General features: G+C 43.6%; 1 protein-coding gene across 5 annotated transcripts in view; it reads left to right on the top strand.

Moving 5' to 3' along the window:
- Positions 1-15,642, top strand: part of AKAP8L (A-kinase anchoring protein 8 like) — a 77,588-nt gene that overhangs the window by 51,544 nt on the left and 10,402 nt on the right. For all 5 annotated transcript variants that reach the window (XM_050925848.1, XM_050925851.1, XM_050925849.1 and 2 more), the window contains 9 exons: positions 2,038-2,506; positions 3,011-3,134; positions 3,340-3,386; positions 3,992-4,028; positions 6,067-6,175; positions 7,218-7,359; positions 7,847-7,952; positions 10,448-10,578; positions 12,040-12,135. In XM_050925848.1, the coding sequence (XP_050781805.1) occupies positions 2,038-2,506; positions 3,011-3,134; positions 3,340-3,386; positions 3,992-4,028; positions 6,067-6,175; positions 7,218-7,359; positions 7,847-7,952; positions 10,448-10,578; positions 12,040-12,135 (1,261 nt within the window). The remainder of the gene's footprint in view (positions 1-2,037; positions 2,507-3,010; positions 3,135-3,339; positions 3,387-3,991; positions 4,029-6,066; positions 6,176-7,217; positions 7,360-7,846; positions 7,953-10,447; positions 10,579-12,039; positions 12,136-15,642) is intronic.

Here is a 15,642-nt window from a genome sequence, read left to right as displayed (position 1 = left end):
AAAAAATATTTGATAATAGCAGCCTCTTTAATCTAGTAGACAAAGGTAAACAAGTTGAAACTAGACACATCTTAGACTGAAATTGAGATGCAGATTTTCAACAGTGATGGTATTTAACCATTGGAACAACTTACCAAGGGTAAAACGTTTAAATCAAGATTAGATATTTTTTTAAAAGAGATGCTGTAGGGAAGTTCTTTGGCCTGTTATACTTGAGATAATAGATGATTACACTGATATCTTCTGGCCTCATCTATGAATCTGTAGCTGTCTTGTAGGGAGTGGAAAGTACTGTTGCAAGGCAGCAGGTGAATGGTTTAATTGACTAAACTCTTGGGTTCTAATTTCATAAGATGAGAACTTTGAATTTGATGTTCCATCCCTTGTCCATTATTCAGACATCACACAATTGGGATCTTCTGCTCCAAGCCCCAAACATCGGGCAAGATACCATGCATAGTTCTGTCACGATAGATGATACTGGGCTTGTAACCCAGCTCTGTTAACAGATTCTAGCTCTAGCTGGAGAAAAGATATCAAATATCCAGAGTGAATGTAGTAAACCATTTAAGGGACAAAAGGATGAAATTAGTGGTTTAGAAAACCTCAGCTTTTAGCCTTCAGTCTCATTTCCTAAAAAGCAGAGTGTGGGGAGGGCTATTCAGTTGCTGCAGTTGAAAGCTCTGACTTACTGTAAATGGGCACATGTATCTTTACCATCTGAGGATTTTTGGTGATTGCTGGTTTGGATGATTCTTCTCATATCAGTAGATGGAATGGCTTTTTTTTTCCTTTTTTTGGCTTTGGAGTTAGTGTTTCCTTCTCCAGCCATTGTTTCTTTCCAATTTCCTTGCTTTCAAGACCTTGCTATAGAGCATAACTACTGGGAGTTGTGCCCCAGTGGTCAGTGCTAGTTTGACATTTGTGTTCTTGCTTGCTTCCTTGTGTAATGTGTGAACCTGTTAGTGTTCTGTCTTGTTGGGTGTAGATTTCCCTCACACTATGGCTCATCTGGAAAAGTAGCATGTGATCGTGAAGAGTGTGGAGCCTCCCCTTAAACTTTGATATATCATCTTTGCTGCAAATTGAGTCCGTCAGCCACTGCATAAGATGTACAGAGGCACTACTTTAGATATTACAGAATTTAAGTCTAAAACTCCTCTGCTGGTTTTGTATTTTTCTTCTGAAACTGTCCTGGTTAAAAACTGGTTTTGTGGAAACTACAGTGACCAGCAATAACTCTAAAGTCATGTCTACATGGGAAAGTTGACTGGGTAAAAACCCTTCCCAAGAGACACAAGCTAAATCAAGAAAAGGCACACTTATACCAGCATAAATGCCCACATGAGGTTTTACCAGTATGACTGTTGGCTTAAATTCACACCATGCATCATACGCAGGAACTTGGTTGTGTAGGCAAGGCCTAAACTGAGCCGTTCCTCCTAACAATTCAGAATAGAGTGGGGGAAGAGAAGCAGGACTATTACTTTGTGGCCTAACTAGCTCTGCATTTGTTCTTAACTATTTGGATTGTTCAGCTTGACTTAAGCATAGCTAAATAGAGGGCGGGTGGTGAATGTATTAAATTGAAATCGGAAAATCTGAATGTCTGCACAGTTGAAAATCCACAGCTACCGCTAACTGAGGTACCTTTGCTCAGCTTGGGAACTTTTCTTTTTAAAAAAGATCAGTGTGTGACACAGTAATTTTAACAGAAATTGAAGATTAGTTTGGTGTGGCCTTCCTGGCACTTTAGGCATATGTAAATCTGACTAGGTATCTGTGGTCCTTCAGTGATGGACTGATGTTGAACTGAATCCCTGCCACTCCTTGCCATTCTATTTATGTCCTTCTCCCACTGCTGTATCACACGGAAAAACTCCCATGTTGAGTGAAACCTCAGAGCCTTTTTTGATATAAATGAGACGAACATTTCTGTTTTTGTTTAATCTTTCTCCTGCCATTTCTCGGCAGGCTGTAATGTGGTGCCTTATATGCTACTGACTGGATTCCTTGCTTGCTGTGCGACTCTTGCAGGTATAATACATATGAGTCCTACGACTCAAGGTCTTCACTGAACGACCGTGATCTATACAGATCCGGCTATGATTACAGTGAGGCTGAACATGACACCGAAAATGCCTATGAAGGTTGCTATGACAGCTTCTATGGGAACCACAGGGACCAGTACCAGAACAGAGCATGGGACAACTTTGGCCAGCGGGGTCAGAACTGGGCCAGAGACGGGCGAAATAACAGACCCATGGCATCTTCATATTCCGGGCACATGGGCGGACAGTGGAATGAGCCGCCACAGCCAATGGGAGGGCGGGGCCATGGCCCCCACGGCTCCTCTAGGCTCCCATCCCTCTTCTCCCACAACATTATCCCAGAACTCAGCATGTTCCAGGGAATGCGAGGTTTCTCTGGAAACATGCGCTTTGGAGGAGGCGGCATGAAACAACGAATGAGGAGAAACTGGAAAATGTGGGACGCAGACTTTAAAGTAAGTACCTGTGCAATCCTCTCCCACCCATTTACCTCATATAGAGACTGTTCACTTCCCAACAAACTACACTGTCCAGCTCTGAGTGCAAAGGGCCCTATTCTCTGAAATACCATACTTAGTTTCCACAGTGTAATTTGTACCTCTGTGCATTATTTGCTTGGCATCGTGTTGTTTTCTAAATGGTTTGAAGAGGCCACGTTCATTCATAGTGCAGTCTTAGCATCCAGAATGTTTAACCTTGATGCTCTATTGTAAAGCTAGGAAAGTAAATGTTCTATAGTTTTGTGGGTTAATCTGATATGCTGAAGGAAGGTTGCTGTGAAGGACTGTGCCAAATGTTATCTGTCTTGACTGACTTTGCCTGTCAGAAGCATAACTGTGTTTTCTGGGAAGTTTAGTTCAATATAAAGCCCTTTTAAGGTGGCTTCATGCAGACATATTTGCTGCTAGCAGGGGATGGTGTCAGCATGTACATTTGGGGACTGATATTTTCCTTTCTAGTCACAGAAAAAGAAAATCAAGAAGGACCCTACCTCTAAGAAGAGAAAACAAACTGACAGCACTGATGAACCTGATAGCAAGGCAGCAAAAACTGATGGCTCTGACAACTCCGACTCTGAGAATGGTAAGAACCTCTTTGGTGACTCCTAATGAGCTAGCTCTTAGTCATGTGACGTTATCAGAGTGCCTTTGTTTCAGGTAGTAATTGGCTTTGACACTTCAATTTCTTTTGAATATTTAATTTGGTGGTAAAATTGTTAATACCATTCTTTGCTGAGCTACCCAGCTGTTACTTTTTGTAAGGTGACCATTTGTGATGTGCTTTTCAGAGGAAGGGACTGAAGGAGAAGCAGCAGAGAAGGAGGGCTCCAAAGCTGTAAGTGAAACTGACATTTGTAATTCACAGTAAAGACCAAAATGCTTGAGGGAAGTGGATGAGTGGCCATGTAGCTAGAGTTGAGGGCAGAATGTTGTGGTGGCAGCATTAAAAACTAAATGAATCTTCCTGCAGTGAGAGTGGGAACTACTTCTTACCTTTCAGTGGTAGAGAGCTGGGATTGGTGAGGAGGAGGTGATTGGATCCTCATGTAAGAAAGCTTGAAGGTTGTAAATCCTCCCGAGATTACTTATTTTATATTGCAGTAATACCTGCAGGCCCCAAGAGAGATTGATTGGAGCACTGTACAGGTGCATAGCAAGACACAGGCCCTGCTCCAAAGAGCTGAAAATGCGTGACTAGAGAATTTATGAAAATGATTAGGAATAGGAGGAGGAAACCTAGAAATCAACAGTGTGTTGTACTGTTGCCAACTCGCAGGCTAAATGTGTTCCTCAGACAGGGAACCCTGCTATCTGAAGTCAGGAGGGAGTCTCTTTGGGGAGCAGGATGTTTAAGAGATGTAAAACTAGTATGCACTCACTTTCTCCAAGACAAAAGTTATAGGTAGGGATTGCTGATAACCTCTTGAAATTGTATTTTAGGAGGGTGAAGATGAAGAAGGAAAAGATTCTGAGAAAGGTGAGTCTGAACATAATTTCTTTAAAAGCATTCTTGGGAAATGAGCCAAGAACTTCTTCATCAAGGGATGTGCTAAGGGTCTTCAGACCTTACACTTCTGTACAGCATAAACCTTCTGCCAATAAAGGACTCTGCTGTGGAGGAAATGGCTCCAAGTAATAGTCTGTTGACTGACTTGGTTCAGGCACTGTCTTGCTCCTTTTGTTCTCTGAGCTGTAGCTTGTACACAAATCTAAAGGTGGTGGATTATGATGATCTGAGTTAAAGCTCTAATCTATCAGCACTCTAGAGCTTGCACTGGTTTCTGTACACAGTACATAATCCCTAATGGATATCTGTCTGACACACTGCTAGGCCTAGAATGCTAGGGGATGTTACAGGTCATGATTGAGGTGCTTTAGGAAACATGGGGAAATCCAGCACAGCATCTGGTGACTGCCTGGCTCAGAGCCAGTGCTATAGGTCTCATGTGAGATTTATAGTGTCTCTCTCTGCTATGAAGAAGAGGGGTCCCATGGACAAGGTAGGGTGATTAGTGATTATGGTGCTAGCCTGGAATTTGAGAGACTTGCGTTCAAATTTTGCTTTGCCACAGGCATGTGACCTTGGGTAAGTGTTTGTTTCTCTTACTCTGTTCCTCATTTGTAATAACAGAATAAAGTATTTCACTGTCTGATAGGGGTGTTAAAGATTGTGAGGCATTCAGGTACTATAGGAATGGGGCTCTATAAGTACCTTAGAGAAATACTAGTTGGTTAGAGATTTCAGAGGGGTAGCCATGTTTAGTCTGTGTCAGCAAAAACAACGAAGAGTCCACGTGGCACCTTAGCAACTAAAATGCTTATTTGGGCATAAGCTTTTGTGGGTTATGACCCATTTCATCAGATGCATGGAGTGGAAAATACAGTAAACAGGTATAAATACACAGCCCATGAAAAGATGGGAGTTGCCTTACTGAGTGGAGGATCAGTGCAAATGAGGCCAATTCAATTAGGGTGGATGTGGCCACATCTACCATGATTGAATTGGCCTCATTAGCATTACAAAAAGGAATTTTCCCTTCAACTGTTTGGAAATGGGCTACATCCACCCTAATTGAATTGGCCTCGTTATCACTGACCCGCCACCCGCCACACACTGTGATATGGCAACTCCCATCTTTTCATGGGCTGTGTATTTATACCTGCCTACTGTGTTTTCCACTCCGTGCATCTGAGGAAGTGGGTTATAGCCCACTAAAGCTTATGCCCAAATAAATGTGTTAGTCTCTAAGGTGTCACAAAGACTCCTCATTGTTTTAGTTGGTTAGAGTAGAGTCCATGGGATAGTTTGATGTGCCAACACTGTTGTAGCAGCTGGGGAGAGGGTTGCTTAGAGAAGCGTGGTGACCTCTCACCAGAGGAAGAACCTATCTAAATAGAAACCTGATAGCACAGTATCTAACTTGCAGTTGTTATCAGTGGAATGTGATGGCAGCAGTATAAAAACCATATAAGAAGCCTTGGCTGGGAAACCAAAGGGGTCCTCGGGTACCATTCCAGTATAACAGGGGAAGCTACTTCCTTGTTTTGAAAAAATTGGGATTTTTTCATAGGAGAAATTCAGTTCTTATTTCACTGCCAACCTTCATCTCTTGTGCACAGAAGCCAAAGGGGTGAGAGTGGTTGCCTCTTAAAACTGTCTAAAATGGACCATCTTTTCCCCATAAAACCAGGGGCATTATATCACCATCAGAAATGATAGGTTAGGAAACTGTATCAGAAGAGGTATTCTCTTACCATCCTGCCCAAGCTCAGCCTTTCTGAAGTCTGGGCCAGAGTGTGATGGGACATCAGTTAATAGACTAGCAATGCTCCTTTTAATTGACCAACAGCAGGAATTGTTAAGGGAGCAGCTCTTTTCAACGCTTCACTTTTGCTGTCATCTCTGAGCTATATGGGTCAGTCAAGTTGGCTACTAAACTTGTCTAGGTGAATCCTCTTAATCAGTTGGTGTTCACAAATAGTGCCCTGAAACACAACCTGCTTTATACATCTAGGTGCTTTAACAATTCAAGAAGAGATCAGTCAAATCAAGCGCAAATTGCAGGCAGGCAAGAAAACTCAAGAGAGGCAGAAAAAGAGGCATCGGGATCGCATGGTAGAAAGGTACATCTTCCTCTTCCAGTGACACAGTATACATCCTGTCTGAGAATTCTGGAAGGATTGCCTAATGTTTAGAACATGGGCCTTGGCATCTGGGTTCTGGCTTTTGTCCCTGGCTCTGCCACTGACTCTTGTAAAAACCAGGAGTAGTTACCTGAACTTCTCTGTACCAGTCTCTCCATCTGTAAAATTGGCTTAACACCTCATATGGAGCTGGTAAGGCAAAAGTACAAATGACTGTTAGCTAATTATAAAATGGAGAACTCTAATCAATACCTCCCCCTCTGTGAATGATACTGCTGAGACCACTGTTGGAATATTGTGTCCAGTTCTGGTGTCCACTTCTTAAAAAAAAAAAAAAAAATACTGGAAAATTGGGGAAGGTTCAGAGAAATGTCAAAAGAATAATTCACAGACTGGAATCCTCCCTTACAGTGTGGCTTAGCCTTATATTTGATAAACTAAATAGGTGGACTGAGAGAGTCCTCGCTAAGCCCTTAGTTACCTACACAGGGAGCTCTCTGACCGTAGGGCTCTTTAATCTAATAGACCAAGGCATAAGGAGATCCAGTGGCTGGAAGCTGAAACTTGAGAAGTTCACATGAAGTAAGTTGCACAACTTTAACATTGAAGATAATTAACCATTGGAGCAACTTACAGGCTGTGATGGATTCTACATTATGAAAAAAAAATCTTTAAATCAAGACAGACATACTTCTTAAAGTCCTCTCTAGCTGTCCCATAAGTTATTGGGGTTGGTGTAGGAATTACTGCAATTCTTTGCCCTTGGTTATGCAAGATGTCAGACTAATTGCTGCTAATGGTCCTTTCTGGCCTTAAAATCTGTATTAAAACCTGTAGGAAGGATGTGACCATTCAACCCAGGTATAAGACTTGTCCTCTTGAATGAGCTATGCTCTTTTTTAATTGTACCCCTAAGTACTAGTAGGAAATGACTAGTATCCTCAAGCTGATGAGGAACCTGGAATGGAACCCTGGGGCTTGGGGGTTGATTTCTCACTTGGTTCTAACTTTGTCTTGGTAGGATTCAGTTTGTTTGTTCACTGTGCAAATATCGGACCTTCTATGAGGATGAGATGAATGTTCATCTGGAAAGCAAATTCCACAAGGAGCATTTCAAATTTGTTGGAACAAAACTGCCTCAGCAGACAGCTGACTTCCTCCAGGTGAATCTGTTGGTTAAGTTTCCCATTACTTCAGGCTAAACAGTGCACCTTTATTTCATGTTGGTTGTCAGAGACCTACAAAAAAAACAAACAAACAAAAAAACATTGATAGTTGGATGTGAATGGATAGTTCAAATAATCAAGACTATGAAAACTTAGGTGTGAAACTACTACTACAGGTGTGATTAGAGCACAGGACTGGACATCAGGATCTTAGTTCTTATTCCCAACTCTATGCCGACTGCACTGTGACTTTGATTATATTACTTACCCTCTGCACTTTACCATCTGTAAAGTGCAGACAGTCCTTGACTACCTTCAAGAGAACAGTTGGAGCTGGGTTAAGGGGCTGCAAAGGTCTTGAAATGGCCTGTTGAAAGGCACAGCTGCAGTGTAGAATAAGTACAATACATGCTGTGCTTTGCTTTTTTGAATTCCACATTTAATGGCAGATGTATAGCTGAAGTTAATACCAAATATTTTACAGGATTATGTTGCTAACAAAACAAAGAAAACTGAAGAACGCCGTAAAGCAATTGAAGACATTAATGCAGTTATTCAACAGATCTATAAAGACCAAGATCTTACCCAAGGTAAGAGCAAGTCTCCCTGCATCTTCATGGTTTGTTTTTTGTGAAGCTATCTTAATGTGCAACTTCCCTCAGAAAATGGGAAGAACAAAAGCCATTATGAAGTTCCTATTTTGTGGTGGTCTGAGTTCTTAAGATGTGCACAGTTCACAAGTAAAGCGTGGTTAAAGCTATCCTGAGATCTGAGAATCAAACTAGATTATTTCCTTTCTTTTATTACCAGTAAAGGTTTAGCAAAGCACGTTATGTTCTTGGAACCTGTACAATCTAATTGTTGTTGCCAGTCAGTCCCATTAAGACTGATAAACAGGAAGAAATAGAAGCTTCTCTACAGTGCCAAAAGGAGTAAAATATTCTTGTTACTTAAATCATCTGATCCTATTCAGAAATGGAGTGTCCTGTTGAGGCACCTTTTTATTGCATAGTAAACTTCCAGAATGGAACCATGTTTTTAAAAGCTTCTCATGGAAAACTGAAATATTGATCAGAAACACGTGGATGTAGCTGGTGGTTCTTCAACAGTACTACTTTGTGCAAGATGAGAAGTCTTTTCCTGTATTTACTACAGCATGCAAGGCAAATATTAGAGCATAATTTGCTCTTATTTTGGAGAACTCTAAATTCACACAAGAATAATCAGCAGATGAATATACGGGAGCCTTATTTCTCATGTTAGAGCAGGGGTCGGCAACCTTTCAGAAGTGGTGTGCTGGGTCTTCATTTATTCACTCTAATTTAAGGTTTTGCATGCCAGTAATACATTTTAATGTTTTTAGAAGGTCTTCCTATAAGTCTATATTATATAACTAAACTATTGTTGTATGTAAAGTAAACAAGGTTTTCAAAATGTTTAAGAAGCTTCATTTAAAATTAAATTAAAATGCTGATCTTATGCCGCCAGCCTGCTCAGCTCTCTGCCAGCCTGGAGTTCTGTTCACCTAGGCCAGCAGCTGGGGTCCCAGACCTGGGGGAGGGTGGTGTCAGGGGTTAGGGCAGAAGGCTGGGTGTGGGCAGAGGGTTCAGGGATCAGGGCAGAGGGCTGGAGTGTAGGGCAGAAGGCTGGGTGTGGGGCAGGTTCAAGGGTCAGGGCTCGGGAGTGTGGGAGGGTGCAGGGAAGAAGGCTTGGGTGTGGTGGGGTTCAGGGGTCAGGGCAGAGGGGTAGGGGTGCAGGCAGAAGGCTGGGTGTGGGGGGGTTCAGGGGTCAGGGCAGTGGGGGGGTGCAGGGCAGAAGGCTGGGTGTGTGTGTGTGTGGGGAGGGTTCAGGGCGGGGGGTAGGGGGTGCAGGGCCAAAGGCTGAGGGTGTGAGGGGGGGGGATCAGGGCAGAGGGCTGGGGTGCTCTGCTCGTGGGGGTGCTCCCAGCCCCCTGCATGACCCGCTCCCGTCCCTACCTCTTCTCTGCCGCCTCTATGGAGCAGTGAGCACGCTGCCACTCTTCCCCTCGCAAGGGCTATCAGCTGATCAGCACAGGGAAGGAGAGGAGGAGGGGCAGGAAAGCAGCATGCTGGGGGAAGAAGTGAGGGAGGGGGGAAGCTTGGCTGCTGCAAGACCAAGCTTCTGCCTCCTGCCCCCGCAGGGGAGAGCAGTGGGTGGAGGGGCTGAGTGGGACTGGGACTGGGGCAGGGTTCCACTCAAAATCGGCTTGAGTGCTGTGTTTGGCACGCATCCTGTAGGTTGCTGACCCCTATGTTAGAGTAAAATATAGACGTTAGTTAAATGGAAAGTCATATCCTCTTTCTAGGAGAGATGGCACTGAGGTGTGTCAATAGCAAGTAACGTAGTACACTGGCACGCAACCTTTCCAGACTACTGTATCCCTTTCAGGACTCTGATTTGTCTTGTGTACTCCCAAAGTTTCACCTAACTTTAAAAACTACTTACTTACAAAATCAGACATTTTTTAAAAAGTGTCATCGGACACTATTACTGAAAAATTGCTTACTTTCTCATTTTTACCATATCATAAAATCAACTGGAATATAAATATTATACTTGTCAGTGTATAGAGTACAGAGCAGTATAAACAAGTCATTGTACGTACTGACTTTGCTAGTGCTTTTTATAAAACTGGGCAAATATCTAGATGAGTTGATGGTACCCCCTGGAAGACCTCTGCATACCCCTAAGGCTACACATGCCCCTGGTTGAGAACCACTGATGTAGTACATAATTGTGTTCTACAAGCTAGCTTGGAGATCAACTAGCTGGAAACATTTTGCATGCTATAGTCAATGCACTGATGCAGCAATGACCACCGACATTCATCTTTGAGGTGGACAGCTATACTCTGGGCCTCAGATCTGTTAGACTTTAGCTATGCAGTGCTCCCCCTCATCCTTACTGATCAAGACTGAGCATCACATTGTAGGAAATCAGTCTCCAGGGGTGCATGAGTATATTAAAGATAAGTGAACTCGCAGAAAAAGCTGCAAAACTCCCTGAAGTGTGATGTGGCCACCACAACTCAAGTTAGATGAACAAAACTCTTGTCTCTCCTCAGATATTGGCATGGAACACTTTATTAAAAAGGTGGAGGCTGCTCACTGTGCTGCATGTGACCTCTTCATCCCAATGCAGTATGGAATTATCCAGAAGCACCTGAAGTCCCTTGACCACAACCACAACCGCAGAGTAAGCATGCAGCTGGTTAAATGTGTGTATATATAAATGCCAATGTACCACTACAGCTGGCTGGGCAGATATGGAGATCAGCTTATCCCTGCATGGTAAACCCAAGTTGCAGGGTTTTGTTTTGCTTAATAAAACAAGCTGCTGAATGCTAAAAACTGGATATGATTGCAGTCATACAGCCTATGAGCTATATCGGAAAATGGAACCTAAGGACTAGCCTTATTAAAGCTTTCTGCAGTAGTTGTCTCTATATGGTAACAGCTCATAGTTGTGATACTGCAATGTGGTGGTCTATTATTGTAGAATACTGATCTTCACTCTTGTAAGAGGTCAGCAGAAAAGTAATCTCTTCATATTGTGAGGAACAGCAGTGTAACATGCTAGCAGGATCTCATATCTTCTGCAACCCATTGGCTGTAGAATCCATCCTCTGATGATTTGATTCTTCTGGTTTTAAAAAGAACCTCACATGTATAAATAGCCTTCCTAAATCTAAAACAGATAATCTGAGCCAATGGCTCTGAATTGTCCCATACATCTAAAGAAGGTGTTGATTCTGAAGCCCAATGACTATTTAAATATTAGCACTAAAGCACATTAGCAATGAAATGGCTACCAATTTTTGCAGTGCCTGATATTGAGGGTGCAGTGGGGTAGCTAGCTGAGTGCCTTGGAAGCCACTGGCAGCAGCAGAGTTTTACGGGTGCTCCATGTCCCTCCACTATGTATGCTTTTTTAGAATGCTCATGTTACCTCTACCCTCTGCCCACAAGAGGATTGAAAGATGAGATTCCCTCCCCAGGGCCAAAAAAGCCACACTTGGCACCAAGGGAAAGATGGGATGTAAAGTCACATATGCCCATTACCTCTAAAGCTGTGCATTGTCAATACAAATTGTGGAGCACGCTGGAAACAAAATTTGGTGGAGTGGTAGATGGTGGCAGATAGGAAACTTGGTTGTGTCACACATCTAGAGTCATTCAGCATGTCTGCAATAACTGAAACGTGTGGCTAGAACAGCGGTTCTCAAACTTGAGCAACCTGAGGACCCTCATTTTGATTTAAAATATTTTGCAGAACTCCCCCCCCCCCCCCCCCCCAAGCCGGCTTCTAATTTTCCCTGGGGGTGCTCAACCCCTGCTCAGCCCAAGGCCCCAACCTTGCCCCACCTCCTTCCGCCGCCTCATCCCCTGAGCACGCCCCATCTCCACTCCTCCCCCTCCCTTCCAGTGCCTCCTGCACGCTGCTGAACAGCTGTTTCGTGGCATGCAGGAGGCACTGGGAGGGAGAGGGAGGATTTGCTCAGCTGGCCCAGTGGCCTCAGTTATGACTTGCAGACCCCTGGAGTACCCTCTCGGACTTCAGTTTGAGAACCACTGGGCCAGAAGGAACTACTGAAGTGTTACATGACTCAGTTCAAAACTTAACTCTGGTTTCTTTAAATACTCCTGTTCCCTCTAGGCCATGATGGAGCAGTCCAAGAAATCATCTTTAGTAGTTGCAAGAAGTATTCTCAATAACAAACTAATCAGCAAGAAATTGGAGCGGTATTTGAAGGTAAATTCCTGCAAAGCAGCTTTGAGTTGGATTGAGCAGGGAGCCATGAAGCTTCTGCACTGCAGAATTTTTTGGACTAGCTGCATTTTGCTGACTAAGTTTCTTGCTAGCTAATTCTCAGGCTGAAGTTCCAAAGTACTTTCCCAATTCAATGTTGGATCCCTAAGGGTTGGCTGAGTGGTATTCAAGGACTTTCATAGTATGTGTGACTAGCTTCCTCATCTCTACTGTGTCCTACCTTTAATGTTGCTCCTAATTCCTGAATGAATAGGGATAGGCTCTTCCTTTAAGATTTTCTGTTTCATCATCATCATCATGTTCCTATTAAGCCTCTGAAGTTTAGGGCACTCTTCCACTCCTGTCTGTTTCTGGCAAGTCTTTCAATGGTTTCCCAGCTGTGCCCCAGGTTTTTCAGGTCGGATTCCACAACTCTTCGCCATGTTATTTTGGGTGGCCTCATTTTCATTTGCCTTCAGGTGTCCATCTTATTGCTACTCTTGTGATGGAATCAGTTTCCGTCTGAAGCACATGACTGATCCATCTCCAACCCCTTGCGGCAATGATGGTGCCCAGATATTCTTGGCTATTCTTTGCTGCACTGTGTCAATAGATCTTGGTTTGAGATTGTTCTGAGACAAAAGATGCAGAGGATTTTTCTGAGGCAGGTTGTATGGAATGAAGACAGTTTTGGACATGTCATACTTTTTTATTCTGCACTATAACGTAGTGTTGAAAGTATGCAGCTCTGATAAATCTTGAGTTTGATTTTGATTTTCAGACTGTATTTAAGCTCCTGAAGGTGTTCCTGGCATTATTGATTTTGTTCCAGATGTCCTGGCTTGTTCCACCATCCTGGCTGATGGTGCAGCCCAAGTATGTGAATGTTTCTATACTGGTGAGAACATAATCCTCTAGCCGTACTGGTGATGGTGAGGCAACATTAAAGGTCATATCTGTCTCGTTGCGGTTGATTTTTCAGTCCAATTTGCTGGCTGAATGCGTTGAGTCGAGTTGGTTGTTCTTGTATATGGTGTTGGGTATGTGATAGGAGAGCGACATCATCTGCAAAGTCCAGGTCTTCAAGGGATGAGAAATGTGTCCATTTTCAGTTGAATGGAATAGAATTTAGGCAGTTTTATAGTCTGGGTCACTAGCAAAAATGTAGCATTGTTAGCCTAATGCTGTTGATATTAGTGTCAGTTTGAGTACTCAAGATAGTATATATACTTTCAAGAGCTGCTAATTTGACTTCCCTTGGTGCTGTAAACTGTTGGCTAGTGTTTGAAATGGATTTCTGGGTAAGAAGTTCAAGTTTAAAGCTAGATGTTTGATGCATACCCTCTCCCATAGTCCAGACTACCTTTGTGCATTAAGATGGGGCCAGGGGACTAGAAGTAAGGATCAGTGCTTACTGGCAGCAGGCCTGCTCTCTCTTTCAGAAGAGTGATATTTAATATTATAAAGGTAAACAACTTAACCACCTTCTTCGAGTGCTGTCCCTGTGGGTGCTCTACTTCAAGTGTCAGTGCATTCCAGCGCCATTGATTGGAGATTTTTGATAGCAGTGCCTGGTTGGGGTGTGCATGCACAGTAGCTGTCTCGCGGTGCCATTAGCACTTCATCTACATCTAGGGCGCACACAGCCCGACCCCTGCGGTTCCTTCTCAACCATCCTTGGTCAGAGACGGAGCTCTCCAGCAACACTGAAGTAGTAATCTAACATCTTTTCTAGGATTTCTAACTGCGTCTTACCTAAATAATTAGTTAAATTAGTTTTAGTTAAGTTTCCGTTACTCCTGCTTGACAGCTCATTCTTTTAAAAAAAAAATAAAAAATAAAAAAAAAAGCCCTCCTGTTTTTCCCATCCTATGAGGTACATCAAAAATATGCCTAGATCCCCAGGTTTCAAGAGAGATACTCCAAGCAAGGAAGCAATGCCGATTTCAGATGGGCACTCACAATATGTCTGCTGTTTAGGTGAGTTACATATACCACGAAAGTGCACTTACTGCAGCAATATCAAAACTCGAGCAAGGAGAGAGGTATCTCTGACTTAAAGTCCTCTTAAGGGAGAAATCGCTAACGTCCACCTCAGATCCCGGACAACCCTCTGCAAAGGACTCTCTGAGTACATCCTTGGTGGACTGAATAAGTGCCAGTTCCTCTACAAAATCAAGGAGAAGGGCCACGTCCTCCCCAAGCAGAGAACAGTTAAAAAAAGCAATGGTTTCCAGGGAGGTATCTACCCTGAGTGCCAACCTCAGGCAAAGTGGACACCTTTGATGCACAGGCACCTCCTCCGTACCAGGACCTCTGCCAGCAGGGGAAAGGAGTCAAGTGGTAGGCACAAAATAGCCGCCTCCTCCACGGCACCGACTACTCCTACAGAGGACATGGTGCCACAGCCTTCGCCACTGGCAATGTCTGCACCAACTTCATCAGAACCGTCCACAGAGATATCAAGTACGACACCACCAGCACTGACTTAAGGCCATGCAGAAACCATCTGCACTGACCTAGCTACTATTTAAAGTCTTGACACTGAAAGAAACAGCACTCTAAATGATGGCATTGTGTCCTCTTACACATAAGGCAGACATGAAAGTAACCCCTACTCCCAGATTGCCTCTGTTTGGCACCAGCAGCTCACCGGTACCAACTGCACTGGACCAACCAGATTCCCCTACAGCTTTACCATTTTCCAGTGAAGATGAGGAAGACCTTGAGGAGCAAGTCTTCTCATCAGGCACCGGATACCAATGTCCTACACAAGAATCAGAGAGCAGCTTACCAGGGACATGCCTCCTTAGCTCGCATCCCTGGATGTGCCCTCCCATGCCATTCCCTATACAAGGGCCACAATGGGATTCGTGGGAAGCCTGCATGTCTCCTTTCTCCAAACCTCCCACTCCTCACAGGAGACACATAAGCTAAACAACAAAACCATTACCAGAGGCATCAGAGGAGACTGGAGATGATAGAGGGGAATCCACAGAACAAGATACCTCACTTGCTCACAATTCATCGTCCTCTCTGGATGATCGGTGATGCTTCCATTGCCACAGGTGACTTTTTTTAAACATTTCAAGAATTGTTCAGGTGAATGGCACACCAGCAGAATATTCTGCTGGAGGAGGTAACTAAGACCCAACACCAGCTCTTAAAAACCTTACACACCTCTTCTATGGTAAAGATAGCCCTGCCAATAAATGATGCCTTGATGGAAACGGTGGGGCAAACACCCACCAATATTTTTCTGACCTGCAGACAAAGTATTATGTACCTAATAAAGGAATGGACTTTTTTTTCACACCCACAGCCCAACTCCTTAGTGGTGGATGCTGCCAGCCAGGGATAAATAAGTCCAATCCCGATCCACACCTCAGAACAAGGATTGGAAGAGAATAGATCTGTTTGGGCGGAAAATCTGTTCTTCAGCAATTCTGCACAGCCAACTACGCAACGTTGCTAGCGAAATATGACCACAGTAATTACGTTAAACGAACG

This window comes from Gopherus flavomarginatus, chromosome 16 (assembly GCF_025201925.1).
Source record: "Gopherus flavomarginatus isolate rGopFla2 chromosome 16, rGopFla2.mat.asm, whole genome shotgun sequence".
Classification (NCBI taxonomy): Eukaryota; Metazoa; Chordata; order Testudines; family Testudinidae; genus Gopherus; species Gopherus flavomarginatus.
This window is presented reverse-complemented; position numbering and strand designations above follow the sequence as displayed.